The sequence below is a fragment of the Barbatula barbatula genome, assembly GCF_947034865.1.
Source record: "Barbatula barbatula genome assembly, chromosome: 17".
In the NCBI taxonomy this organism is placed as follows: domain Eukaryota; kingdom Metazoa; phylum Chordata; class Actinopteri; order Cypriniformes; family Nemacheilidae; genus Barbatula; species Barbatula barbatula.
In genome coordinates, this window is record NC_136780.1 from 7,845,125 (window position 1) to 7,872,581 (window position 27,457).

Consider the following 27,457-nt stretch of genomic DNA (forward strand, 5'->3'; position numbering starts at 1 on the left):
GGTCATCACCCTAACGCACACGCTGTTCTTCACTGTGCATCACACGTTTCCAACAGCTTCAATCTGTAGTAGAGCTTCAATGAAATGTGTTATATTCATCGCTGCCGGTTTAGATATATTAAACTGACATGTAATACTGTAAGCGGTTTTTGCAACCTGTCTCAATGCAAAGTGCTGCTTCTACAAAAGATCTGCACACAGACAAACAAAGGTTGGCAGTGAAAATTAAGATTAATAAACGAAATTAAACCCCAATGTCTAGAATTATTACATAAAAAGATTTGAATTCTAAAATGTTATTTACAAACTGTGTACTTCAGTTATGCATCGTAGGGGGAAGTAGCCTTCATGCTGGGTCTTTACAAATGTCACAAAGCCCACGTTCTCAAAAACTGAAAACGGCTGGGAATATTTGATTATGTCCACTAAAGCCTAATCAATGTGTTTTGCACTTGCTAAAAATAAAATAAAAATGAGTTATAAATTCTGTGTAACTTTATCTATGTTGTATAACTTTTTAGAGATTTGAGGGCTTACAATTGTGTTCTTTAACTACTCAAATTACTGGAATTTGTAGTGATTATTCAGTGTGACACACACGCCTACCTTAAGAACAGCTGATGTTTTGGCTAAACCAATGCCCATCCAATAAATAAAGTTGGTAGGAGTGCATGTGTTTAAACATTGATATGGTGCTATGATTTGTCATCACAACCTCCCAAAGCTATTCTCAAAATGTTCCCATACAACTGACCTTTGACTTTTTACTGCACTCATGTTGCATATAAGGTATTTCAAATGCTAAATTATCCAACATATGGCTCTGTAAAAAAACTCTGTTTGTTTAGTCAAATTTGGCTACATTTCACAAGTAATACTTACTTTTCCTGAGAATATCACTATCCAGAGATCACTACAAACATGGATCATTTATTTTTGATACCTTTTTACATAGTAAAATGGACTTATCAGTTAAATCAATTATAGACACTGGTTCATGTGTTTACTTTCAGATCAACCCTAGTGGCAAAATGTTGTCGACTTTTGAAATGTTTCAAAATGGTAGTGACGTAACGATCACGAGTCAGTTTGACTCGCTTTGAAGCACTGCTTCGATGCAAACGATTCATGAATCCTGTTTAGAAAGCGACCATCACCAGGGCCCGGGTTTTCAAAAGGTTTAATTTAATTTAGTAATCCTTTTTTTGCGATCCGTGATCACGTAATCCATCTTACTTTTGGAGCCAGTTTTTTAAAGCAACATTGGATTGGATCAATCTGATCCGGATTGGAACTTTTCAGGATCACCAAATCTGAATAACCAGTGCTGGATAACCAGTGCTCAAACAGGATAGGAAATCACAATGTAGAGCAACAAGTGGAATAGCCAATGTGGGGTCAATATAAGTTTATTTTTATTTAAAAATGAAAACACACACATTTAAAAAAAAACTGAAAACAAGAAAAACCCCACCCCATCCTCTTCCTGCAGTCCGCTCATCTGAGACCTACAACACAAACACTGTACATTGAGGATATTTATAACAAGCATCAAGTATAGATATATTGAATTAAAAAAAATACTTATATGTCAAATACTCCACAATAATTTCAGACTTCCTCATCTGATGTGGAGAGACCAGCTTGTCTGAGAGTAGCCTTTAGGAGGCGGATCTCAAGTCTGGCCTTGGTTTGCTGCAGTCAGTTGTTCCTCTGCCAGAACGAGCAAACAGGACGTGCAACAAGGGACGCAATAGTTAGACACTATTTCTGATTTGGATTTGTTTTGGATTTCAAAAATCAGTGATTGCCATTCTTTGCATTTTTTGGTTATTCTGTAATCCTTGCATGCATCGATGAACAAATAAAATGAAAACCTTATGAATAAATAGGATATCTTGTAAGATATTGCATGATCCAAATATAGTATTATTTGATACATTTTTTAAATTTTCATTACATTTTGGGCATGAAATCCATGCTGACTCCACCCTTCTGATGGGATCAGTTTAATCCAGATATTTTGGATCAAAGTGATCCAAATCCTACAAAAAAGTTCTGAAAAACCCAAACTAAAGGTTTGATCCAGATCAAAACCAAGATTGGATTACGTGATCTAATCCGATTATGTAATCCATTTTTTCTTTTGAAAAAAACATTTTCAAGATTTGATCCAATCCGTTATGCAAAATCCTAGTGGATTACTTTTGAAAAACTGGGCCCAGGAGTTTAATGTCATTATCCCAGTGGATGTCGCTGTCCAACTTCTTATCGTGAGAAACAAAGTTGTTTTTTACGCTCTATGTAAAAACTCGTGCCCATACGCCTTCTTCGAAAGAATTTAGACACTCTATGACATTATGCTGTTTTAAATGACACAGTAGTATAATACGTTCTGTTTAAAAGCTTTCAAACTAACTTAATAATGCTTACCAGATGCAATAAATAGCGCTATTCGTGTGTAGTTGGACACTTGAAACTCGCATCATTCGCGCGTGAAACTTTCAACTCGTCTATCGCGTCTTTGCATTGACTTAACGTAAATCACTTGCGCTTTACGCTTCATTCGCGTCTGGTGGGAACGTACCATTATCAGTAAAACAAATATGACTGTCTTAAATGAATGAGTGGCCGTTGCTTCAAAAAGTTAAAGTAGCTCAAAGTATCTCAAAGACTGCATTTAAAACATAAAAAATTATACAGGAAATTATTATGTATACCCACACAGTCATACACAAATGAGTGCTTTAAAACAGACTATGAAAATGACCCCATTGAATAAAACTAGTTAAAATTATCAATTTGCAAATTAAAGAAATAACATTGTTCTAAAAAACTAAAAAGATTATTTTGATTGACTGCGAACAGAAAATGGTAACCAAATATATATCACATAGTGACTAGTTTTAATTTACTAATCGTAGGCCTACCGGATGCAATCTGGGATTTTCTGAGAAGATGGTGTCACAGTTAATAACTATGCCACAGATTAACCACAAGTGTATTAAAAATCTATTGTATTTCTTGCAGATTATTGAAAACATACTTCTACCAGTGTACACTACAGAATGTTGCAGAAACAATCATTTCTTATATTAGCAAAAAAGATTACCAAGGTCTGATCTGTCTATTTGCACTGTCCGGTATATATAACTTCTGATCGCAAAAACAAACACCGCGGCAACATGTAAAGATGACATGATTTAGTTTATGCACATTTCTGCAGAAAAATGATGGCAGTGTTTTGGTGACATCATACAGACACAGTTCAGATCTTCAAGTGATCATGATCGTGGCGTCTGAAAGTAGAGAAGCTTTCTGAGGAAGTTGAAAGATCCAGGCATTTGTTTATACAAGCCCTTGGCAGATATTTGGGAGACTGCGTCATTTACCTGTGCAAAACAAATTTTACATTATTTTATTGCAATTAAAATAATGTATTTGCACTGAAACACTTAATTCATCGATTCATATCTTGCCTGAATTGGCTTAATTACGAGACAACAATTCAGAGATTTTGTTGTGCATATTTTTTTCTTTAAGGACATCATGTTTTTCTCATTAGAGTCTCAAAGCTTTTGATGCAGTATAGGAAGACTCACCATCATCAGCATGGTCACCAGATCATCAGTGTCTGCGTTCTGCTGAAGCACACGATCAAGATTCTCTATATACCAGGACCCGGCCTCTGTGTCCCTCCATGAGACGTAGCCTGCAAATGCATTAACATGTAGCTATTGTTCTATTTTACTGAAAATAGAAGCAGCCCTCAACATTGTTTAAACTGTCCATATTCAAATTCATCCAGCCGATATGTTTTGGACAGAACAAACCTGGAAAGGTTGAGTAGGACACCAGCATGTCACTGGGGGTTGGCAAAGTGGCCCGAGCATCGATTTCATCAGAAGTGCTGAGGGAATCACTGCTGGAGGACATGGGAATAGCATCCGTCTGGTCATCTTCCCCACCCATTGAGGGCTGCGCCTCATCTGGAGACACTTCAAAACCAGTGTCCCTTTCACCTGGAAGTGTAAAGACACAGATTTGCATAATCTACAAGACAAAATAGTCAGGCATGTTGAATTGTGATTATTGTTGAGATGTGTAAGAAGCTATGTTTGATACAATGGACGACAAATGTGGAACAACATGATAAGTTGCCAGGTTTCAAAGTATTCATGAAATTTGATAGCAACAGCAAAAAGGGAAGATTTTCCAGAAAGTTTATCTAACTGAGGAACCAAATTTAAAGGGAAATTAATGAAAAGGGCATTGATAGAAAGTTTAGTGTAGTGAAGTATTACAAATGCCAACCTCCTCCACAGGCCTGAATGAAGAACAGTTTGGGCTTGCCCTGTAGAGAGGGACAGTTATGGCCATTGAGGTAGTTTGTGATGATCTGAATTGAGATGGCTTTTCCATCCACACCATGGACTGCTCCAGGAAAACGATTGTGGTTTGCCTTAACATTATAGAAATTATGCACAGCATAAGGGCATAGCATTACATTTTCATAACGGAAACAGCCTGTGAATATAATAGCATGATACAGCATTACAAAAAGAGGAAACAAATAAAATTGTGTTGTTTCAAAAGGCAAGGATGTTCTTAACAGTCTTAATGAATATGAAGCAAAACAATCAAATACACCCTTTTAAAAATATAGTGCTAGATTTACCTCAGTGCCGTGAGAAAGAATGATCACCACACAGCAGTCGTATAGGGAATGATCCTCCTTCGATAAAGTGGACATATCTCGTTTGATGTACTGTAGACAGAAGACATATGTTTATTTCTATTTGTATGTTTATTTCTGTATTTATTAAATTAATTGCAATGCAATATATTAATGTTTATTAATTTCTCACGCATTTGTGTTTACAGTAAGAATACTTAAAGAGGAAATAGTGGGCTTACTTTGCATTTCAAGTTCCTTTTCACATCAACCTTAAAGTTTAGAGCTTTAAATCTTCTCTCCATCTTGTCACAATCAATGTTGGACCCTGTCCGGTCTTTCAGACTAGAGTCCGGCTCAAAGTCCACATTGTTGATAATCAAACAGATACCACATGGATTGGCATCCATCTTGTAAGTCTGCATAAACAGAGACAGGATGGACGGTTGAACAGAAAGCAATAACAATGGTGCAATAGTGCAAACTGTGCAAACACTCAGGCTGTGGGTTCTCAAAAGACCCAAAAACTGGAGTAAAGACAATCATAAACAGTTACCTACTTACATGTCACTCCACTAGAACATGGTCAGAATAAAAAAATGCCATCATACAGTTGGCTATTGGTGTCTTCACTTACATTACAAAAGATTAGGTTTACTCATGAAGCCACATGTCTAGGACTGAACCATATAGGGCAGAAACAAAATTAGTTCCCAAAATTTTTTTTGTTACAGGCATGTAAATTTAGTAAAAATATCACAAAAAGTGCTTGCTCTTCATTTTTGAACTGTCACAATTGGCTTAAAACTGCATCAAGGATTGCTTAAGTCAACTGATTTTACATAGACATATACAAAACTCTGTGTAAAAATAAAATAATGATGCTGGTATAAGTGGAATACTCAGTTACAATTCTTCCCCAAAAAGCTAAGTTACTGCACTGCACGTAACTAGCCAAACACTGAAGCTGAGAAAAATGCCTTTAAGTTTTCACACCAGTCACTGCAATTTTCACAGTCTTGTTTCTCTGAAAGGGACAACATTTTACAGGAGACAGGTCACAACATAAGACATAACAGATGTCACAAAGCCCATTTCCAGCCTTTCAAGAAGTGCACTTTGCCTTTGTGGGGCAGTATTCATCTGTGGCATAGAGCTGGGTGATGTGACGATGCTTTCATATATCGCAGATGTCTCGCAAATATCCTGATGTGGATTACAACAGACAGATACCAGACGATAATCGATAATAATGGAAAAAACGCTGTGTGTGTTTGTTTGGCACTTGGCGGGTTTGAAACGAATTTCCTCCTGGTCTGTATCCGCAGATACAGGCGTATGACATCAGCACGTCGGTCGTCTGCGCAACGTTGCATTTACAATTTTGGCTTTTAGCACCACAGATGTTGGTCTTGCTTCTGTAAAAAAATGTTTTAAACCGGGGACCACTGGTTGAGGTTACATGGAATGACTCACCTGTATACTGTCACGTCTATTTCTGGTCGGTTTCTGGTCCTCCTGTTTTGTTTCAGAAGCTGTGGAAAGAAAAATATATATTCTGAGTTAACCAACACTTCAGTTCCGCTTTAGCAGACACGGTATTTTCAAGTAAAAAAACATGATGGTAACTTACGAGGACTAATAGGCTTAGGCACAGGCAGGGTTCCTGGTCTGGGTGGTACTACCCTTGGAGGAATTACAACAGATCTGTCTGGATATTCAGTGTAGTTGGGCCTCTCTGTAAAGAATGATACAATCAGACATGACTATGAAAGATCATGAATGTAAAAGTATGAGGAATAGTGTTTGGGTTTTGTAGTGAACAATATTTGTGCTTCCTGCGGCTATATTCTTTATTTTTTTTAAAGCACACTTACGGACGGGCAGAGGAATCAACGATGGTTGTACAGGTACGGGCATGGGCGGATGAGCACCATCTCCACTTTCCAGGAGCCCCGCCTGGTCATGATATTCAGTCTCACGCAGACACTCCAAGAAACATCGGAAAGCCATACTGCCTCTAGTCTCCAAGTCTACCAACAGTGCCCTTGCTCGATCACGTCTGGTTTCCTTGTTCTGTTAAAGGGCATGTCACATTACACATCTTATTAATAAGGGCACTACTCGCATAAGTGCTCATATGGTCAATGTTCTGACCTTAGAGGAGGAAACTAAATCATTCACCTTTAAACCCCCAAAACACACAGTAGTTTGTACATAGCTATACGATAATTACTCTAGTAAGTAAATAAAACGTTCGGGGATGCGTTTGTCCCTAGCATTCAGTTTTGTGTAACATCATTTAAACACAGGCACAATCCGTTCACCGCATAACAGCCAACCTCAAAATCGTGTTCCTCGCGAGAAACAAGGCAGCCGTCCACATTACCTGTATTTCATCGATCATGTCTTGGGTGAATACACCCTTTGACAGAAGCCCATCGCAGATATTTGCCGTATCTAACGTCGTGACTAGACTAGTCCTGTGCCGCCGAAGAATCTCTCTGTGCCTTTGGTCCATTCCCACATGAAACTATTCCGTCGGAAGAAACAGCAAACAACAGAAATTCACAAAACAAATCTGAAAGTAGCTTCTGTCTATCGACGCTAACCTCTCGGCGTTAGTCTTCATGCCTCGCTGCGCAGACCGATCGCCCTCTGACATCACAATTGTGTGAGAGTTGAAGGCTTCGCTTTTTAAAACGTTCTCGCGGAATTTCATTGTCATTGCGGAGAGGTCTGCGCAGCGGGGCGCGCATTCTTCCTTGTTGACATCACGTGAGCGATGAGGTCACTCGCGCACGCCCAGGCAGGTGTTTACAAAGAAAGATTGCACTGAAAACCTAGCCCCTCTGATACTGTGTGTTAATCCAGCAGTGGAAATGTTAACGCGTAGTTGTTTATAACGACAGATGATTAAAACAAAAGAGAAAATAGTTCTAAAGTAATATATGTGTGTATTAAAGGCTCCAAGTAATCGTATTACATACGGCAGTAGTGCCACCTGCTGGAAGCTGCGGTTATTATAATCTTTCCCTACGCAATCTTGTCCGTTTCAATGAAATACTCAATAACTGGGAAACTTTTATAACTTTGTTAAATCGATTACTTAAAAGTCCTGGAAACAACTGAAAACGATCTGATATTTCAAAACTGAACATGGGGAACTTTGTTTATTGATAAAGCCTGCATCTGATTAGAGGGACTGGATGTGTTAACAAATATATTTTCTAATTAAGCAAACTTCAATTGCAACAGAAATAATCATTGTTATTTTGATAACAGAAAATTACCCTGAATAAAGGAATACAACAATAACCAGTTATAGCATTACAAAGCAAATGAGGATGTGAATAAATCCATAAAAGTACATGCAGGTTAAAACACCTGATGAGGTAAATAGATTACAGTAAACTACTTCATCTTATTTCCTCAATATTAAGTCTTAAAACCTTGCGCAAGCCATTTACGGTTGATGTGCATGAAGCGGACAAAAATGTCAAAAACAAATCCCACCTTTAATATTTTTCATTTTGCATTACCTGGTAAGGGAAACCATAAGGACTGAAAGAATACAGCAAATCAAACATTAGGCAGAGTAATGTTTAAACAGGAACCATTCAAGAAACCAATAACAGATCCCCTTATACACTCAATCTCCCCATAGAATACCTTCCAGAAGCCAAGATACACGTGTTGATTTGTACATACACAGAAAAATGTACCTCTGTATTCAGCGTATAAAACAACAAGAATATAAATGGCATTCACAGATTCACAGAAAGTAGAGTCTATATGGAGCTTAACAATTTTACTTTATAAAACAACGTCTTAACAGTCCTTTGTAAATTTGAATTTTTCCTGCTCCGGTAAGTTCAAAGCTGTAGTCTGAGGTGACGTACGGTAATTCAGCTTCAGCTCCATACTGAAAGAGAGGGGAAAAAAGCTTTAACACTATAACAGTAGCTAGTTACAATATAAATAAAAACCAAAAAAGTTGATTCATACCTGCATGGTAAGCTGCTCTATAGGTAGTGTGATCTGTCCCACCAGAAGACAGTTCACATGCTTCAGTACAGAGGGAGACACAGGGGTAACCAGGAAGTACAGACCTCGTGCCATGTCCACCCCTCTAATAACACCTTAAAAACAACAAAGTCAACTTACAACTCACATTTATATATTTCCCCAATTAATTTCCATGAAAATTCCCCAAATCACGTTGGTACCCACCTAGGCCCACACACTGACAGATGGGAGTTTGGGAGAGCAGAACCGGACCTCCAGTGCCTGAAACCTTTTCACTAAGACAGCACAATCCAACAAGACTGGCATTGACTGTATAGAGAATGTGATTGGGTGAAACCTCACAGTGCACCACTCCTATAGCCACTGAAGAGTGTGGGACCTGCAGGAATGGAGCACATTTTCACATCAAACAAAGTGTTCAGAGGCCTACAGCACAAAGGTGGTTTCTGTTTTTAACCAGGTAAGTGAGCATACTCTGAGTTTTCGGTTTAAAGTGATAAGATGTTAGAAGGAAATATTTTCCTGCTATTTGTATAAATATATATATATTTTATTGATTATAATTATGCATAATTCATATTACTCATATAAATATTTATCCATTAACAATAAACAAAGCATTTAAATCAATATAACTATATACTGTAGGTATAAATGCAAACGTCAGCTTTTTAAAGTATCATTTGACCTTTTTGGGAACCTATATAAAATATTTAAATTTTGTTAATTCACTTGCATTGATATAGTCAGTAGTTGTCTTCCTAAAATTTCACAGCAGCTGTGTTTATTCCTGCCTGGTAAATGTGGAACTTACTGTGCAACCCGGAGTTTGTTCATCTCGCTTTGTGCAATAAGCCTCAGAAAAATACAAAATGAAACCGCACACAAAATTCTTACAGTTGTGTTTACCTGGTAGGGTATGAAACAGTGAAGCGGGCGCATGGGCCCCGGCTCAGGGGACTGCATCTTACTGAAGTAGGCGAGCAGAGCCAGGTCTCGTAACTCATTGCTGCGCTGAAATCGCCTGTGAAGAATGCAGAATGAGAGAGACTTTTACAATAGGTGGACATAGACTTTTTTCAGCTTTACACACTGTTGAAAAGAATACACTGAAATTAAATACTTATATCAGGTGTCATCCAACAACAACAATAGATTGCAGGTACTTGTAAGAACAAAAGGTGCAGCCGGCAAGCTTACATTTCTCCAGATTTCCCTGCACCTTCGAATTCCGAAATTATGTTGAGAAACACATAAGATCGAACAGCAAGGTTATTCGCTGGAGCTTCGGTCAGGGTGGAGGGTGTTGGAGGGTGCGTCTGCCAGCCGTGGGTAGTTTTGAGGAAGTCTGGGGTAAAAAGTTGACACTGTGGTGTGTCTTCGCACGTCAGCTGAACGACATGCGTAACGGAAAAAAGGCGAATAAGGTCAATCAGAATTTGAAGGCCATGACCTGTGAGAGAAAGGAAGACATTTGATTAATTGTCATATATTTCATTAAATAATTTTTGATTAACAGCCATGTTTAAATATTCAATACAACTTTCTATCTCCTTAATTTAACTCCTACTATAATCCAATGTCATGCATTTCTTTTCATGACTGACCCTTGATCCAGCCCATAGTGTTAATAATGACAGGACTTTCTCCACTGCAGTGACGCCATAGATATTTAAGGGACTCCAGGTAGCGATCTATGTCAGTCTGACATTCTGCCTGACCGTAGTAAACCATGTGATCTGGATCCCGCAAGTGTGTGAATGGAGGCCCTAAAGAAACCCACAATCACAAACATGTCAACTGGTTGTAATATGTACAATGATCATTCTTAAATTTCAGAAGCACAAAGTTTTGTTTGTTGAACAGAATCCTACTTTGTGGTATTAATGTTCTGTATGCGACAGAATAGGGATGAAATATGACAAATACCCAGCAATGGTTCTGTAACGGTGTTTAAGGAGAGGCATCCAGCAGGGGTAAACTCAGTTTGGCCTAAGTCACATTCCAGATACTCAACACTGGCAGTTCTGCACATACACAATCACACATAATAGAAAAAGAGAGAGAAATATTTACACAAAATCAATTTACGTGAGAACTTTTTCCAAGGAACTGATGTCCTGCTATCAGTCCGACATCATAGCATAAAATGGTTTATTATTCTCAATTCATCCTCTTATTACTTCACAGATCAAATAAACCCGATGCACTCACTGGTTTAGAAGGCTGTTAATGAGATGCCGATTGAAGGTGGACTTGCCACAGTTTTTCGCCCCACACACAATAATTATGGGACAGCGGTCAAATTCTCCTATGCAGAAAATAGAGCACAGATAACAATAGTTAACACATTTTAAATAATAATCCTTATATTAACATTGATTGATACCAGACTTTTCAGAAATACTTTAAAAGAAGAACTATTAACATGTAGTACCTGCCCAGGCACTGAGCAAACTGTCTAGAGCCTCTTTATAGCTATGTGACATCATGAGACCTAGTGCACAAGGTTGACGTAGTGCTGTTACACCCACCGCGGACAGAGCAGGGTTATGGATGGCAGCCTGAGACCTCAGTTCCAACTGCAAGACATAAAATATCACAATAAATCATCGTATATTATTTGTGTACCATACTACACAGAATTTATGTAAGTAGTCCTGCCTTAAAATCAATGTTGATGTGGCGGACCACTAAAACTAAACTCGTATATTTAAAGCACTTGAGGCACAGTGTTCAGAATTTCAAGTATCCAATCGAAGGATGGAGTGCCTATAATTGTCTTTACAAATGTAGCTTGTAGTTTTTGTCTCTTAAATAAATGTTAAATGTCCCACACTTACCAAGTTTATGCCAAAGATCTCTCGGAGTTCAGTGAAGCTGGTGAGTAAGCGCGTGAGGGGTGTGTCCAGAGGTTCTAAAAGCATCACACAGGAGTTCGAGTCCACCTCATTGATAAGCCTTTTACATGGCTCTGGACATCAGGTGCACAAATAAAACGTGATCAAACATTAGAAACGTAACAAAAAAGAACTTAATGAATGTAGCTATAATCTAATTACAGATAGTTCATACAAAAAATCTTTCATTTTATACATTCTAAAACTTAAGAAGAACTTTAATTTAACTAAGAAGAGTGTGTTCTGACTCTTTAGAAGAGATTGACAGCATTCCAATTGAACTTTTATAAAAAAGAAGTCCTGCTTCAGGTAATGTCTCCTTTTACATAACACAGAAAAAAACCACATGGTTTTTACTGCACGAGGGAATGCAACAATTACAACAATTTAGGTGAACTATCCCTTTAATAGGTCATATGAGAACATTTGGGAGGTCTAGGTAATATAATAATACCTAAGGAGAGGTATCTGCGAACAATGGCTTTTGCTTCCAGTCGTCCCTCTTTCTTGTTTTTGTTGGATGAGGCGTTGTTTCCCAAGGCTGTGATGGTGAGCGGGCAGTGTGAGGGTGGAGAGAAAAGCGGGTAAGGTTGTTGGCCCTCTTCTATGGTGAAGCCCAGCACATCTACACGACCATAAAGGCAAGTGAGCAGGCACTTCCCACGGAAACACAGGGTCTGCACACACATCATACATAAATGTCAGGCAAACTTGCATAAACTATAACATAAACAGCCTTGAACAATGTCTTCACTGCACTCATGTTCATTCATTAAAATAAAACATGTAAATGATAAAAATCATATACCTGGTCTTGTTGCATGACCAAAACAGCCCGGTTGCGAGTATGGTCAAGCTGGGCATGGTACTTAAGTCCATCTTTGTCCACCTGATCTGCGTCCGGTGAAGTTAAACTTTCCGTGCCATTCTGAAGAACACTGTTGGCATATGCATTCCATTCCTGAGAGTCCTCGGAATTGCTGCTTCCTTCAAGTTCTGTGTCTCCGTTTGTATGCACATGAGTGAAACCTCCAGAAGCGGCCTTGTCCTGTTCCTCCTCAGAAAAACGGGTTTCTGGGTTCACAATCACTGGCTTTGCGTACGACTTTTTTAACCGTTTCAATCGAGGCTTTTCCTTTTTGGTTAAGTGTTGCTCAAGTTTAGCAGTCCCAGTACATGCATTTTGAAGACTCACTTTCTTTAGCTTACATTTTTTATGCCTGTTAGTCAGTCTATGGTGTGTACTGGTGTTTTGCTGCTTATGTTTGGCATGAGATGAAAACTTATTTACTTTCATTGTCATCCAATGAACAAGAATGAAACAACATACACACAGAGCACCTGCAAATAAAGAGTAAATATGTCAGTATCTGCACACCTCGAGTCAATAAAAGCGTGCATAAAGAAAAGACATGTGTGCTCTTTAAATATTATTTCCTACTGTGAGAAATATTTTATGATTTAATTTAGTGGCAAATAAGCAAGTAGACACAATTTCGAGATGAAATTAAAACGTGTAACTGCTTACTACTATTAATTTCTAATAACTTGGTGTAGTGAGTTGATTTAAGCTTATAACCGCTTTATTACACACATAAATTAACTTATATACACTTTAAATTAAGAAATGAAGGACTTTTTGTTTTCGTCACTCAATCCATACCGTTAGCTTACCCGTTTAAAGTCAGACGCCGCAACGTGTTATAAACGCTCCAATGCAAATAGATGTCAATCAGAGCAGAAAAGTGAAACAAGTTTATGAAAATATACTGTAAATATGGCTGCTTGCTGTATTTCTAAAAGATTGACACCAGCTCCATGTGAGCACTAAAATAACACTGCACGATGCTGCTGTAGTTCCACTCCACTAGACAAGATAAAGCTGCTCCTGGTCATATTCCCTCTTTGGTCTTATTTACGACCGCATCAGCAGTGTTTGATCTATGCGAGAATGCGATTGAAACATAAATACATAAGAGACTGAGGCGAAAAACATGTTAACGATACGACTGGCAGGCTAACAAGCAATTTCGAACAGCGCTCACAGTTAGAGAACGTGCCATGTGATGGACAACAAGATAGTTCCCGGAGTTCGAATATAGTTTTAATTTAAACCGTCTCGTGGCTAGAAAATGTATATACTGATACTACGACAACTTGAAAAATACAATTACATTTAAATACTTAAACGTGACGTCCAGCATGTATACGGGAATAATATACGCCATACCTTCAAAATTCACAAAATATTTCCAACGCAATGTGCGTTGCTTGGCCAACTACAACGTCACTTCCCGTTTATATTTCAACATGGCTCCTTGTTGTTTAGCTTAAATTAAGGATCCTATGGAAACAAAATATATGACTTGTTGATTGAAATAAATAACATATATATGTTAAGCTTCGGTATTTGGTTTCGGGAAAAACAATGGTCTAATTTACGAGAAAGGTAAGTAACACTCAGCTGATTGTGCCGCTAGTAGTTTAGGGAGCGTCATTAAAATGCGGACATCGTGGTTAACGTTTAGTTAACACAATCGCTTTCATGAGTCAAAAACATTGTACATGAAAACGTATGTGAGCTAAAATATACGAAAATGTGCACAAATATTCACTGTATTTAATTTCAAATAATGGACTAAGCCCAAATAAGAAGGATATTGCCATATTCACTTATGTCTCTTCCTAAATGGCAGTGTCACTATATATTTTTGAGAACTAAAATGATTTAATTTTAACATTTACCAACATGTATTCCTTATCTGCATTGCTTGTTTTGACTAGGTTGGTGTCTCCTTGTCTAGATGGAGAATCAAACCCAAGGGATCTCTCATGCTCAGCGGGTGCTGTCCTCGCTCAACCAACAGCGATGCTTTGGCCAGTTTTGTGATGCCATGATGAGCACAGCGAGTGGACAGGTGCACCTGGCACATCGCAATGTTCTTGCCTGCTTCAGTCGCCTGTTCCTTGATACCAGTTCAGACACGCCATGTGTACAGTTCAGCCTCCCATTGGAATGCCCTGATGATGGGCTGGAGCTACTGATTCATTATTTTTACACTGGGGAGCTCCCCTTGGATGGCAGTAATATAGAAAAGTTTAAGAATGCGGCTAGTGGACTATCAGTGCCAGACTCTCTGATGCCATTTCAGAGTTTGAAAGAACCACTACAACTTTCTGTGTTCAGTGAAGAGGTGGAAGACAGTCCAATTTTTCCACTGCCATCTGCAGACTCAAAGCGTGATCTAACGACAAAAGAGAAGACTAGATCTTGGCACGTAGTGAAAGAAACACCAGATGAATGCAGTTTAGCTGTAGAGGTCAAAGCTAGTGATGAAGATCCCCCTGCCTCAACGTCCAGTACTACCACACGTTCTGGAAGGCGAGTGAAAGGGCCCAGACGACGAACGGGGGAGAGCCTCATGTTTGCTGTCACAAGACAAGCACCAGAAAGGACACAAACGTCATCTATAGAGAATACAGAGGAAGATCACCTTAAACCTTCTGACTCGACTGAGAATGAGACTGAGGTACTCGGTACTCACTTTTTCAAGTTTAATTTCATATACTAAATGGCAGTGAAGCCATTTTTGGCAAGCTTTATTGTGGCTCAGTGGTTTGAGCATAGCAGTAGCAACGCCATGTCATGGGTTTGATCCCAGGGATTTCACATAAAAAACATATGTATAATACAATGCAATGTAAGTCGCTTTGGATAAAAGCGTCTGCCAAATAAAATGTAAACGTAAGATCAATTTAATTTGTAAAAATGTGTCTATGCAAAGTTCTGACAATGAAAATTATTTCAATTTCAAGCAGGTGGGTGGATCTGCTGAGAATCAAAATGATGATGATCGTGATGATTATGATCATAATGTCAATGAAGATGAAACTGAGGATGACAATGACAGAGACGACGGTATGGATGTTCTCGATGAGGGTACTGATGAGGAGTATGTGCCTCATGTATCACCTAGCCCAACCCGAAAGACTCCACGGAGAATGCGGAAACTAAAAAATACCAATAAAGAGAATGGAGAAGACGCATCGAAAGCCTCCAAGAAAGGCTCTGTCGAATGTCCTACATGCCACAAAACATTCCTTAGCAAGTACTACTTAAAAGTACACAACAGGTATGTTTCTTTGTTTGGTGGGAGCAATAATGGACCAGATTATTCAATGTTCCATATGTCTTTAGACAGTGCATTAAAAATGCATAAACATTGATGTAACACTTGTTAGTGTATTCAAGGCAGCCTTGTGTTCCCTGAGCATCAAACCTTTGCTTGATCAACTGACCATTTCCTAACTGTGCATCTTGTTTTCTGCCCTTTTTGGTTTTACAGGAGACATACAGGTGAAAAGCCCTTTAAATGCGGTAAATGCGGAAAGTGCTATTACAGAAAGGAAAATTTGCTAGAACACGAAGCAAGGAACTGTCTTAAGAGAACAGAGGTGGTGAGTTATCAAGGGACCATTTATAAATTACACTATGGGTGAGTGGATATCCGGTGCTTAGCCCAGAGACATGTTTTCGAATACATTTAGTGTGGAAAACGCGAGCCGCGCCACTTTTTCGGTTAAAATTCGAAGCACTCAGGAGCTTGGGCTGTCGTAACGTCTGCTCTTGCTTAGCAATCATGAGCTGTGTTCTGCGTGAAGATGAGAATGTTCCGGTTTACTGAAAACATTCAGGGCTTCAGCCCCTTTAGCCCACCCCTAGCTCCTGCCCTGCTAGTCCTAGATTAAAATGAATCTTAGAGCTGTAATTGATGGTACAACTTAATATAAATGTTTTGTTTGTGCCAGGTGTTTTCATGTTCCAAATGTACCATGACCTTTGCGAAGCGACAAGAGCTTCGGCTTCACTCAGTCACTCACACTGGAGTGATGCCCAATAAGGTATGTCTTGTCTTCCATTGTGGAAGTTGGATGCAACCTTTTGTCAACTACACTTTCCATCACTGGCCTGGCTGTCGCTACAAATTGTGCTGATTTTGCCCCAATATTAGTGCACGTCATGCTCTGAGCAGTTTATGCAGAAGAAAGACCTCAGAAGCCACATGATTAAAGTTCACGGAGCTCCTAAGCCACATGCAGTAAGTCACTCATGGTTTTAAGGCCAACTTGGTCTTGGACTGAGTGGGGAAATCATATTATTACAATATCCTAGAAAGTGTACAATTATAAATATCTTGCATTAATGTATCATCTGTCGTGTCTCGTCTAGTGTTCGTTGTGTTCCAAGTGTTTTCTGTCTCGCACCGAGTTGCGTCTGCACGAGGCAGCCAAACATCGCGGTGAGAAACTGTTTGTGTGCGAGGAGTGCGGCCACAGGGCCTCCAGCCGCAACGGCCTGCAAATGCACATCAAAGCCATTCACAGGTAAACATCACTAGTTATAACCCTAAGATGCAAATAACTAAAACATGATTAATTTAAGGTTTATTTTTGACTTGTGGGGTGAACAGACAAAACATGATGTAAACGAAACAGAACAGATGGTGATGTTCGATTCATTTCGCATTCATTCTGTGTGATCTAAGTGTGTTTGTTCTGTTTACTTTTCAGAAATGAGCGTCCCTTTGTGTGTGAGTTTTGCAATCATGCTTTTACTCAGAAAGCCAATCTCAACATGCACCTTCGGACACACACCGGAGAGAAGCCTTTCCAGTGCCACCTCTGTGGAAAGACATTTCGCACACAAGGTCACTTGGGGACTTTCCTAACAATAAGTGTTTATTCTTTTTACCCCAAAAGAATGTTAAAAAAAAGCTGAATTTATGCAATACTGTTTTATTATTTTTATTATTATTAAAACCAAACGATTGATATTTGTGTGAGCAGCCAGTCTGGACAAGCACAACCGCACACACACCGGGGAGCGGCCATTTAGCTGTGAGTTCTGTGAGCAGCGCTTTACTGAGAAAGGCCCTCTGGTACGCCACATAGCCAGCAAACACCAAGAAGGCCGACCACATTTCTGCAACATATGCAACAAAACATTCAAAGGTTTGTAACGTGAAAAAATACTATAAAGGTTTTGCCACTTTCTTAATTGTTTTTTTATGAACACTGCAAGCTTTCATTTCAGTTATTTTAATGGGATAGTTTAAACCAATTTTTTTTTATCATTTATGTTTCTTTCTATTATTGAACACAAGAAGATATTTTGAGAAATGTCTCCGTAGTTTTGTGTCACGATGAAAGTCAATGGGATCCAATGTGGTTTGTTTAGCGACGTTCTTCAAAATATCTTCTTTTGTGTTCTGCATAAGAATAAAGTCAAAGACGTTTTAAATTACATGAGTAAATGATGACAGAATTTTCATTCACTTTAAAGTCTTGCAATATAACGCAACCTAAAATGAATATCCTATTATGTCCCATCAGCCATTGAGCAGCTTCGTGTGCATGTCAGACGCCACAAAGGCGTGAGAAAATATGAGTGCAGGGAATGTGGTTACAAGTTCACCAGACAGGTAAGTAAAACATTCCTAGTGTGATCCATGTTTGTCCTCACGTCTTGGGTCTTAGTATTTTTGTTGTACTATTATTCTCCCTCATACAGGCACATCTGCGCCGACACTCTCAGATCCACACCCGCGTGGAGAACTATAACCCCAGACAGAGACGACTGCGCAACTTGGTGGTGGAGGATGAGAAGGCAGCTGCTTCTTCAAGTCCTTCCAGCCAAGCAGATGGTCAGGTTGAGCCAGGGGATCTAGTTAACCTTGTGACCCAGACAGAAGCTGTTGTCGTGGAGCAGGTGGTCTCAGCCTCTGCCGGAGGAACCGAAGGAAAACAGGCCTCTTATTCAATAACTGATGAGACAGTGAATGGTCAGCAGACTGGATTTAGCGTGAGTGCCACGACTGATGGTAGAGTTGAGCAAGGTGGGTTCACTGTGGCAGATGTGATGGAACAGACACTGTTGGTGACCGATGCATGTCCCATCCTTCAATCAAGTGTGGTTGTTGAGTTGTCAAGCTCTGGGACTGATGGTAATGTCTAACTGGAGGAGACTTATTGACTCTGGACAATCTGAATTTGTTTACGTTGGAGTACGAAGATTTGAGTTTAAGAAAGTCAGTCATTCAAAATAGCTTTCTTATTACTTGAAAAGAAGAAATGGTTTTGATATTTATTTTCATTAAAGAAGGTGAAGATATATTAAATATTCCAAGCCCTGTGTGAGGGCTTGAGTTGAACCAAACCCGTATTGCAAATGTGAAGACAAAGTAAGAGTGCGGCCAGCCATTTATTTGTTAATCACACGTACAAACTTTATTACACAAATCAAAATGCCAAGTCAATGTTGTACAAATGATTTGGCAACAAAACACACAAAACATTCTGTAAGAAAGATAAAATAAATGTAAAGTACCACATTAAAGTGTTAATCCGTTTAATAGGTACTGCTATTATAAAATACACACGTTTACTCAAGAATAAAGATACTGAATCACTATTTCCAGTTATCAGTATAGCATCCTAATACAATTTTACACAAAATAGCTTCAAATATTCTTCATGTTATCTTCTACTTCAAACAGCTTAATAAACAAAAACTGTTTCTTATAAACGGTATCATACCATCCCTTAAATAAACTAGACTAGAGTAACTTACTATCAAAACACAAGAGCATAAGAGAGGGTATGACACAAAATCACAAAAAATATGACCACTTCATGCATTCTAGGTTATCGGACAAATAAACATAATATACACTGTATTATATTATGCTGGAGCCCAGTTGTTCATTTCTCTATGTTTGTCTGTCAACCATCAAGCAGTTTTTGGACAGTTTGTGATTTTCCAAAATGTTTATTTAATTACAGAATCTTGTCTGTTTATATAAACATGAATCTATTTTTCACATTAACCTTTTGGAATGCTTAGGCATGATATTTGTCGATATGAACTAATTTAATTGACTTTACTATTATTGTTTGCGATTGTGTTCTTGCCATATTTTAACTTGAAGAACACAAATGTCCATGCTGAATAATATGGTCAAATAATAAAGAAATTATACGAGTGGAACTCCCCGTGCACTTTCCGAGATACGAATTGCTTAAAATTTGCCAAATACAGGCACTCTTTCATAAGTGTCTATTTCATAGGCACTATTTTACTTCATTTAAGTCTCTGTTCAAGGTAAACACAGCCAGCATTAGAGTTGCATGCAACATTTAAAGCTGTAGTAACATTAGATTACTGGGTAAAGTAATGCAAACATTGATTGTCTATTCACCACTTTCATTTGCTGCCTACTTGAGGTGAATATAAATATCATATTCATAAAGTGCAAAAAACACCTAGTAGCGATGTCAAGGCATAGCCCTCTGCAAAAATCGGAGAAACCTTCATTGCCATGTTCTGAAAAGCTCTCAGTGGACTGGATTGATGTCTTGGTTGAGGTTCTGATTGACGTTGATGTTTTGGTTGTGAAGTGCCTGGTTGCGGTGGTGTCTGTGGAGGTTGATGGCATTGGCTTCGGGCATGTCAATAGGTTCGAAGGTACTTGGGACAAGGGGCATGAACTGTCGAAATATGCTAACACTTCCGTGCCAGAAAGTAGGCTGGGGGAGGCGGCCGGCGGGGGTCCAAGATCGAGAACTGGGGTCGTAGACCTCAACTACATCGGAGAGCTCAAAGGTGTTGTCATAGCCGCCCGACACATAGAGTCGACCACCGAGTGCTGCCACGCTGCCTCCGACATGAACCTGTGGAGATGATGTACACATTTAAAGCCAAATAAGGTCTTTACACATCTGTGTATGCATAATGTACAAAATATGTCATTGAGAATTAGAAGAAAATTTGACATACTTGTGTCATGGGATTAATCTTGTCCCATTCATTTTTCTGTGGGTTGTAGACGTCAACCTCCGCCGCATCATCCCTGAAACATAATCGCAACAGAAAAATTACCTTCTTTGCTTTTCTAACTTGGTGTAATGTGTTTTATCAGTGTGTGAAACAAACTGTCATAAAAAGCATTTCCAATCTTTCTTACCTTATGAAGTAGATCAAGCCATTTAAAGTCACAGATTTGGGGGCAAAGGACCACGGAGGCAACTCTCCACTATTGACCAGTGACCATCGGTTGCTTTCAGCATCATAGCACTGAATCGCCATTGTGTCCTCTACTGTTAATGAGCCGATGGCGTAAAGCCGCCCTCTGCACGCCGTAGTAGAACAGTTATCCATAGGGTGCAGCATGGGTGGAAGAGCTTCCCAGCAGTCTAGATTGTGGTCATAGCGTTCTGTGCTGTCTGTGGCAACCACATACAGCTGACCCTTCAGGACACAAGAGCTATGATATTCCCGGGCTTTCAACATGGGGGAGACCTCTGTCCACTCATTCACGCTGGAGTTATATCGCCAAACACAATCATAGAGACGTGATCCATCTGAGCCACCTGGTGCAAAAAAAAAGCAAGTTTACAGAAGAAATGGTCAAATGAGTTAAATCAGTCTGGTTTGTTACATCATATTTATAAAAATAAGTTATATAAAGTAAAAGGCACTTTCCCAAGTTTTTTGTATATATTCATATAGGCAGCTCAAAGGGGTGTAAAATGTTCAGAATACAGAAATGTATTCTGAAAACGATTATTTTCTTTACAGTTAATATTAATATTTTGGATTAGCTTTTAGTTTTATATTTTTAGTTTTCATGTTAATTTTAGTACAGAAACTTTGTGTGCTTTTGTCCTTTATTTGTCAATTTATGTTGCTATATAAGTTTACATAGGAGATTCAGACCATCCAAAGCGACTTACATTGCATTATACTACACATTTGTTTCTAAGTATGTGCAAGTGTCATACTCTTACAACTGAGCTACAGGAAATATATATATATTTGTGTTATGTCACTAACACTTTGGAAAAAGGTTGTATTTGTTAACGTGAATAAATGCATTTGCTAACATTAACTAGTAATGAACAATTTATTTTTTCAGTATTTATTAACTTTTGTTAATATCAATATTTCAGTTCATTGTGCATGAACAAATGTTAATAGATACAACTTGACAAAATAGTTATCAGTAAATTCAAAAATTAACATGAACTATGATTAATAAATACTGAATGCACATTGATGTTAACTAATTAATAACTATATGTTAATGTATATACTCATACTAATAATATACTTATATAAACAAATAACCTTTTTGTAAAGTGTTACCATTATTAATTATTCATTTATTTCTTATTTCAGCTTTAGGTTTAGTTTTTCTTTATTGCAGTTTTGGTGTCTCAACATATTTCAGTTTATTGCCAAGGCAACGGGGATAATTCACCTAAGATTGCTTAATTTATTCACCCTCATGTCATTCCAAACCTGTATGACTTTTTCTTCTACATAACCACAAAAGAAAATATTTGGAAAAGCATTGATCACCAGACAACACTGGAACCCATTGACTTCCATTAAATTGACAGAACCACTGAGACATGTCTCAAAATATCTTCTTTTGTGTACCAAATAACAAAGAGTCATATACACGCTTTGAACAACAAGAGGGTGAATAAATGATGGCAAAAATGTGTCAATAGTTTTAGTAAACTGTAATAACCTTGCACCTGAATGCCTGACCACTGCTGATCTGGCAGAACATTGTGTCACAAGCGCAAATAGACAGTGGTTTATTTATACATTATACATCATGTCGTAAGCAGTTCTCTGGAAAGCTGCACTCGGGAATTAGTGCTTTCTTGTATTACCTTCGTATGAATGTCAAGTCATTGTACAAACCTGTTACATAAATGTCGTTGCCCAGGGCCACTATGCTGTAGCCACCTCCAAGATGGTCTGGGAATTCTGCTAAGTATCTCCACTGTCCAGTCTGATGGTTGTAACAGTCCACAGTAACAAGCTCATCACAGTCCTGATCACATCCTCCCACCACCACCAAAATTTCCGCCAGGCCAGTTGACGGACGTGGGCGAGTTCGATGGCTGGGTCTATCATGGCGGTCATATTCGTACGACTGAAAGCTACGTGCTTCGCTGACCATTCTCAAGCAGGCCGGTGACAGGTAGACCAGCGGATCGCTCTCCACGTGAGCCAGTAGGTAGAAACGTCGCACAAAAGGAAGTCGCACCTGCTGCAGCAGCTCGGGCCAGTAGTGCAAGCGGTGCTTCAGGTCGGCTTTGACCCAGCGCACAGCGATCTGGTACACCATTTCTTCCTTATCCACGCAGAGTCCGTCGTCTGACATGAACTCCAACAATCGCTTCCACGACAACCTTTCAAAGTCCATGCTCTTCGCCAGCTCCACGATGTTCTTCAGGACAAAACGGCAGGCGCTTGTAGCAAGCTCACGGCAGTCATAAGCTTCGGCAAAGTCCTGGATCTCCAAACAGTTGGAAACATCGAGTCTCTGTTCCAGGAAAGCGCAGCATGCATCTTTAACAGATGGGAACTGAAACAGATCAGCCGTCTTGAGAAGAAGGTCCACGTTGTCGTGAGTGACTGTGACGCATCCTGTGTAACAAAAGTCCACCAGGAGCCCCAACAGTTCAGCCGACACCTCGTGCAGTACCACACGGTCCATGACGCTTTCTCGTAGTGTTCCGGCAAACATAGCGCGAAAGTAGGTGCTGGCGGCAGCCAGCACGGTTCTATGGCAGTGGAACTCTTTTCCTTCAGCGCACAATGTGACGTCGAAGAACTTGCGCTCAGCGCGGAGCTCGTGGATACCACGTAGTAAGTTGACAGCATGGGCCGTGTCAAAGAAAGGCAGCATAGAGGGCTGCGTTTGTAAAACAGGCTTCTCCATGGTAGCTCCTTTAAGTTTAGTGTATTTCTTTTGACGTTCTTCCACTCAGAAAACTGGATTCATCTTTGAATAGAAAATAGGTGTATTTATTAGTATTAGTTTGACAAACACTTTTAATTTGACTTTCAAAAACACACATCTAACACTTTTCAAACAGGCCTAATACTTTTTAGCCTACCTGTCTTCTGTTTAGGTGTTTGAAATGATGAAAAGAAGGACGACGTAGCTTCTAGAACAAAATATCATACGGTTATGACGAATGTGAGCAACGGTTGGTCTCTTAAGAGTGCGTGTGGCTGAGACTGCTCTATAAATACACCAGCAGTGTCCATTTTCACAGGCTGGGGGGAGTCGGCATCATACAGACAGATCCCAGAAACTTCCCTTTCCCCACAGTATATTTAAAGTTTATTCAAGATAAAATGTCGCTTAATAACTTTGAGTTGTTTAACTGCATATATGGATGGGATTTTGTTTTTCCATATGTTTGTTTTATCACCTAAAGTAGACACAAAAGAATGATTCTTACTGGTTGATAGTATTATTGGTGCGCCAACGTAGACTGGAGTTTGTTTAAAATAAAACTGTATTTTTATCTGTTTAGTATCAGGTATCAAAACAGGCTGTCAAACAAAGTCCTTGAAGGCACCAACATCTACAGTCTGGTGACATTCAACAATGCATAGATCCACCTATGCAGCAGACAACTGAAAGTTTTATGAAGGTTGGCATCAAAAAGAATAAAAGAGATGAGAGAGAGAGCGAGCGAGCGAGACAGAGAGTGGGGCCCCAAAGGGTTGCAGACCTGTTCTTAACAGCGAATCTCTGCAGTTTTCAGACCTACATTATGCATAGCAAGGGCTGAAAACTGCAAAGAAAACATTCCCGTGTGCATGTTATATATTCTCAAGAGACAGTTTTTAAGGCATCACTTTAGCTTGTATCTGTTTGCAGAAGGAATTAGCAAAAATGTAACTGAGAACCATTTCAAACTTTAACAACTTTACCATCTATCCAAACTAAACAGCAGTTACATGATGAATAATAAACATTTCGTCCTCCAGCTTTGAAATAGCTCATGGTTTCTGAAGCAACCCTTTCATTCCTCTCATACCTGCAGGGTATTAGGCAACTCGAATGCCAACCTGCTTACTGGTAGTCTGTTTACCGGTCTGCCCCAAAATAGAAAGATTGACCGTGACCAGCAATAGTCTGTAACATGTGAGTGAAGAAGAGAATGTGATCTCCTGACTTCCTGTCAAGTCATGTCAATAAGGTGTCACAGTCTATAGTAAGAAGACGTGACGTCAAACAGGAAATCTCTACGATGTCGCATTCGGTGACACATCTACTATTTTTAAAAGAAAAACATTTGTTAAAGAAATATACTGGTTAGCTAGACATTTGACGATGGCCAAAAGATTTTTGAAGATTTATTTGGCTAAGGGCCGCTTACTAAAGGTCCAATCACACCAAGAACGCTAACTATATTGACATCCACAACGGATGATGATATTTGTTTATTTTAAGCACAGTTCATTTTAATGGTCCAGACAGTAATATCTAGCGGCAAAGGTTGCAAATTGCAACCAACCACTCATTCCACCCCTCCCTTTCGAAACACTACCACGGCTGACAGAACATGGCGAATTATGCAAGGGGACACACGTGTATGGAGATAGAAATAGCTCATTCTAAGGTAATAAAAACATAACACTTCATTGTGTGAGCTCTTTATACACCTCCGAAGACAGTTATGTATATTTTATTGCATTTCTATCAATAGATGTCTGAAAAATTACACACTGGACATTTAAAGGGCATGAGCCAAATGTATTTAAATGTTTTTTGTGTCAGTGTTTCATCATTTATGAGCTGAAAAATTGCTCTGGAAGTGATTTCACCAACATTGTCGCTCAATATACAGGATAAGTATAGTTGTGGGGTGGATTCTGTCATTTTTAAAACTTTGTAGTTGTTTCTGTTATTGTTTTTTGAATAAGTGAATAAGTTTTGGCAGACGAAAGTGACTAACATTGCATTATCCTATACATTTGTTTCTAAGTATGTGCATTCCCCTGTGATCGAACCCACGACCTTGGCATTGTTAGCGCCATGCTCTTACCACTGAGCTACAGGAAATCATTTAAACAAAGCGATTTAAAGGTCCAGTGTATGAAATTTAGCCATCTAGCAGCGAGGTTTCAAATTTCAACCAACGGCTCACTACACCACTCCCTTTTGAAGCACTACGGCGGTTGATACAGAACTAAGACGTTGTCAAGTTTTCGCTTCTTTTCCGAATGATATAACCTATTACGGAACGCGCTCTGTAGAGCAGTTTGTCCATTAAGGGCTACTGTAGAAACATCATGGCGAATTTCATGTAAGGGGACCTGCGGTATATGTAGATAGAAAAAGCTAATTCAAAGATAATAAAAACATAATGCTTCATTATGTTAGGTCTTTATACACCTCTGAAGACTGAAGATAGTTATGTCTATTATATTGCATTTCTGTCAGTAGATCACACATTGGACCCTTAAATTAGTAAACTCCATATTTGTCCCGTTACTTGATCATTTAATGTACTTTAGATAGATCATATTAAAATATCAGAACTTTGAAATGGTGCTCTAACTGGGCATGGATGAATTAAAAGACATAAAAGCTCATTTTACAAGTACTTTGCTCGCATCCGCTGAATAGTTTGAATAAATGAAAATACAGAGGAGTACCCTTAAATGTCTACAAACCCCACCAGTGGAATACAGAATAATGTTGCACCTGGCTGAAAAATGCCCATCATTACACAGCTGCCACTACTCTGTGCATTCCAACAGCTTAAGCCCAGTGGAGCTGAGCAGGTTTGGCCTCTGAATTCATGATCTGCTTCACCCTAATAAGGCAGTTAAATGAGTCCTAGCTCACATTTCTTATGTGAACACCTTCTTAACTTTAAAGCCCAGGGTTAGCCTATTATTAAATGTGATGAAATCGTTGTTACATTGCAGATGTATTAAACCACAAGCTTCCAAAATTTCAAATAACCTATATAATTTAATACTTAAAATGTACAGGTTTCAATAGGACAACTTATTAGTCACTCATATTAAATGTTAAACTTAGTTAAACTCTACAGGTTTTCAGAACAACTTAGATAGTAAATCAAATCCCCAGCACTATATAACATCTCATTTATATAAAGCAACACTAATCACGTTAAAAACGTTGGATGTATGCGTTAAGGATATTTCATTTTACAGCTTTTTATTTGGCTTCCAACAACCAGAAGACCTTCAACAACTTAGGACTTGACCTGATGGCTATCCACTGCAACGCTTCGCCTATTGCAGACAATATATCGACGTAGTTTGACGCATCACATAAAAACGGAAGCATTTTCAATACAGAAACTAACATAAGGCAAAGTCCCGCGTCATGATCACTATAGAAACAGGCGTGAAATCGGTTTGCGACACAATACGCATCCGCCGCCGTCTGCTTCGGCTGAGAAAAACAACACCGTCACGCGTTTATCTACACTCACACACTGTTTCTCTCGTTTTGTACTTACCGAATCCAACAGTGGAGGATTTCAACTTTTCGGTGCCTCGAATACTTTGAGAGATCGTGATATTTTTCCGTGTTTTAATGTAACTTTGCTCGAACGTCCGTTTTTTTCCTCTTAGCTCATGTCAGCGCCATGATTCCGCATCATCAGAGACCCTCATTGGATACTACAGTAGAAACACTGTGACGTGGTCTCAAGTTTGACGCTCTAACTGTTCAACTTTAGCAAACTTCTCTAAAACAAATGCTAAAGCGGTTACTTGAAAATGACTTTAAATTCACTATGTTATAACTATGTCGGTAAATATATTCCTGCATACAATGATATAAGGAGAAGTAGCTTAATGTTTGTACTTGATCGCTAATTAAATTGTTATATAGGTTTATAGGATGGAGAGATATGTAAAGCTAATATTATAATAGATTATGTGTATGCATAATGCACCAGTAGTGAAAGACAGGGCCTTTTGATTCATGTC

The 27,457-nt window shown here is 38.9% G+C and overlaps 4 protein-coding genes across 10 annotated transcripts; 1 reads left to right on the forward strand and 3 right to left on the reverse strand.

Moving 5' to 3' along the window:
• Nucleotides 1-1,394: 1,394 nt before the first annotated feature.
• casp9 (caspase 9, apoptosis-related cysteine peptidase) lies at nucleotides 1,395-7,468 on the reverse strand. Of its 2 annotated transcripts, XM_079478336.1 has the most exons (11): nucleotides 7,288-7,343; nucleotides 7,065-7,208; nucleotides 6,553-6,751; nucleotides 6,309-6,413; nucleotides 6,152-6,210; nucleotides 4,918-5,094; nucleotides 4,679-4,768; nucleotides 4,315-4,462; nucleotides 3,834-4,022; nucleotides 3,603-3,712; nucleotides 1,395-3,392 (listed from the first exon to the last, which is right to left on the reverse strand). In XM_079478336.1, the coding sequence occupies exons 2-11, from the start codon at nucleotides 7,194-7,196 to the stop codon at nucleotides 3,285-3,287; spliced, it is 1,317 nt and encodes a 438-aa protein (XP_079334462.1). In that variant the 5' UTR covers nucleotides 7,197-7,208; nucleotides 7,288-7,343; the 3' UTR covers nucleotides 1,395-3,284. The 2 variants fall into 2 exon arrangements, with proteins under 2 accessions (XP_079334462.1, XP_079334461.1); XM_079478335.1 differs by having other exon boundaries at nucleotides 7,065-7,468.
• Nucleotides 7,469-7,801: 333 nt separating this feature from the next.
• nol9 (nucleolar protein 9) lies at nucleotides 7,802-14,095 on the reverse strand. 2 transcript variants are annotated; one of them, XM_079478990.1, is made up of 14 exons: nucleotides 13,835-14,095; nucleotides 13,279-13,545; nucleotides 12,413-12,945; nucleotides 12,059-12,281; nucleotides 11,548-11,678; nucleotides 11,142-11,286; nucleotides 10,919-11,015; nucleotides 10,634-10,731; nucleotides 10,312-10,473; nucleotides 9,905-10,157; nucleotides 9,614-9,728; nucleotides 8,909-9,083; nucleotides 8,684-8,817; nucleotides 7,802-8,600 (listed from the first exon to the last, which is right to left on the reverse strand). In XM_079478990.1, the coding sequence occupies exons 3-14, from the start codon at nucleotides 12,905-12,907 to the stop codon at nucleotides 8,487-8,489; spliced, it is 2,142 nt and encodes a 713-aa protein (XP_079335116.1). In that variant the 5' UTR covers nucleotides 12,908-12,945; nucleotides 13,279-13,545; nucleotides 13,835-14,095; the 3' UTR covers nucleotides 7,802-8,486. The 2 variants fall into 2 exon arrangements, with proteins under 2 accessions (XP_079335116.1, XP_079335117.1); XM_079478991.1 differs by lacking the exon at nucleotides 13,279-13,545 and having other exon boundaries at nucleotides 7,811-8,600; nucleotides 13,835-14,055.
• On the forward strand, nucleotides 13,851-19,649 carry zbtb48 (zinc finger and BTB domain containing 48). Of its 4 annotated transcripts, none has more exons than XM_079478987.1 (11): nucleotides 13,851-14,053; nucleotides 14,389-15,134; nucleotides 15,421-15,737; nucleotides 15,951-16,062; nucleotides 16,414-16,506; nucleotides 16,617-16,703; nucleotides 16,835-16,989; nucleotides 17,176-17,312; nucleotides 17,452-17,616; nucleotides 17,998-18,086; nucleotides 18,176-19,644. In XM_079478987.1, the coding sequence occupies exons 2-11, from the start codon at nucleotides 14,409-14,411 to the stop codon at nucleotides 18,617-18,619; spliced, it is 2,325 nt and encodes a 774-aa protein (XP_079335113.1). In that variant the 5' UTR covers nucleotides 13,851-14,053; nucleotides 14,389-14,408; the 3' UTR covers nucleotides 18,620-19,644. The 4 variants fall into 4 exon arrangements, with proteins under 4 accessions (XP_079335113.1, XP_079335112.1, XP_079335115.1 ...); XM_079478986.1 differs by having other exon boundaries at nucleotides 13,874-14,053; nucleotides 14,409-15,134; XM_079478989.1 differs by having other exon boundaries at nucleotides 13,882-14,053; nucleotides 14,409-15,134; nucleotides 15,424-15,737; nucleotides 18,176-19,649.
• klhl21 (kelch-like family member 21) lies at nucleotides 18,848-27,149 on the reverse strand. Of its 2 annotated transcripts, XM_079478994.1 has the most exons (6): nucleotides 26,983-27,127; nucleotides 23,584-23,634; nucleotides 22,379-23,468; nucleotides 20,628-21,033; nucleotides 20,441-20,513; nucleotides 18,850-20,334 (listed from the first exon to the last, which is right to left on the reverse strand). In XM_079478994.1, exons 3-6 carry the CDS (start codon nucleotides 23,403-23,405, stop codon nucleotides 19,999-20,001), a joined length of 1,842 nt encoding a protein of 613 aa, XP_079335120.1. In that variant the 5' UTR covers nucleotides 23,406-23,468; nucleotides 23,584-23,634; nucleotides 26,983-27,127; the 3' UTR covers nucleotides 18,850-19,998. The 2 variants fall into 2 exon arrangements, with proteins under 2 accessions (XP_079335119.1, XP_079335120.1); XM_079478993.1 differs by lacking the exon at nucleotides 23,584-23,634 and having other exon boundaries at nucleotides 18,848-20,334; nucleotides 26,983-27,149.
• Between the last annotated feature and the right edge of the window lie 308 nt (nucleotides 27,150-27,457).

Bases quoted from the DNA above. Each gene is read 5' to 3' on its own strand.
- zbtb48 (XM_079478987.1), top strand. From the start codon at position 14,409: ATGGAGAATCAAACCCAAGGGATCTCTCATGCTCAGCGGGTGCTGTCC. The intron at 16,063-16,413 runs GTGAGTTATCAA...TGTTTGTGCCAG, and splicing joins GTCTTAAGAGAACAGAGGTG to GTGTTTTCATGTTCCAAATG. The intron at 17,617-17,997 runs GTTTGTAACGTG...ATGTCCCATCAG, and splicing joins ATGCAACAAAACATTCAAAG to CCATTGAGCAGCTTCGTGTG.
- klhl21 (XM_079478993.1), bottom strand. From the start codon at position 23,405: ATGGAGAAGCCTGTTTTACAAACGCAGCCCTCTATGCTGCCTTTCTTT. The intron at 20,514-20,627 runs GTAAGAAAGATT...ATTATGTTTCAG, and splicing joins GGCTTGATCTACTTCATAAG to GGATGATGCGGCGGAGGTTG. The intron at 20,335-20,440 runs GTATGTCAAATT...TCATCTCCACAG, and splicing joins AGATTAATCCCATGACACAA to GTTCATGTCGGAGGCAGCGT.
- nol9 (XM_079478990.1), bottom strand. From the start codon at position 12,907: ATGACAATGAAAGTAAATAAGTTTTCATCTCATGCCAAACATAAGCAG. The intron at 11,679-12,058 runs GTATTATTATAT...CCTGATGTCCAG, and splicing joins TCGCAGATACCTCTCCTTAG to AGCCATGTAAAAGGCTTATC. The intron at 8,601-8,683 runs GTATGAATCAAC...CCTCTCTTTCAG, and splicing joins TAGAGCAGCTTACCATGCAG to TATGGAGCTGAAGCTGAATT.
- casp9 (XM_079478335.1), bottom strand. From the start codon at position 7,196: ATGGACCAAAGGCACAGAGAGATTCTTCGGCGGCACAGGACTAGTCTA. The intron at 4,769-4,917 runs GTAAGCCCACTA...TTCTGTCTACAG, and splicing joins AAAGGAACTTGAAATGCAAA to TACATCAAACGAGATATGTC. The intron at 4,463-4,678 runs GTAAATCTAGCA...TATAATGTTAAG, and splicing joins TTCTTTCTCACGGCACTGAG to GCAAACCACAATCGTTTTCC.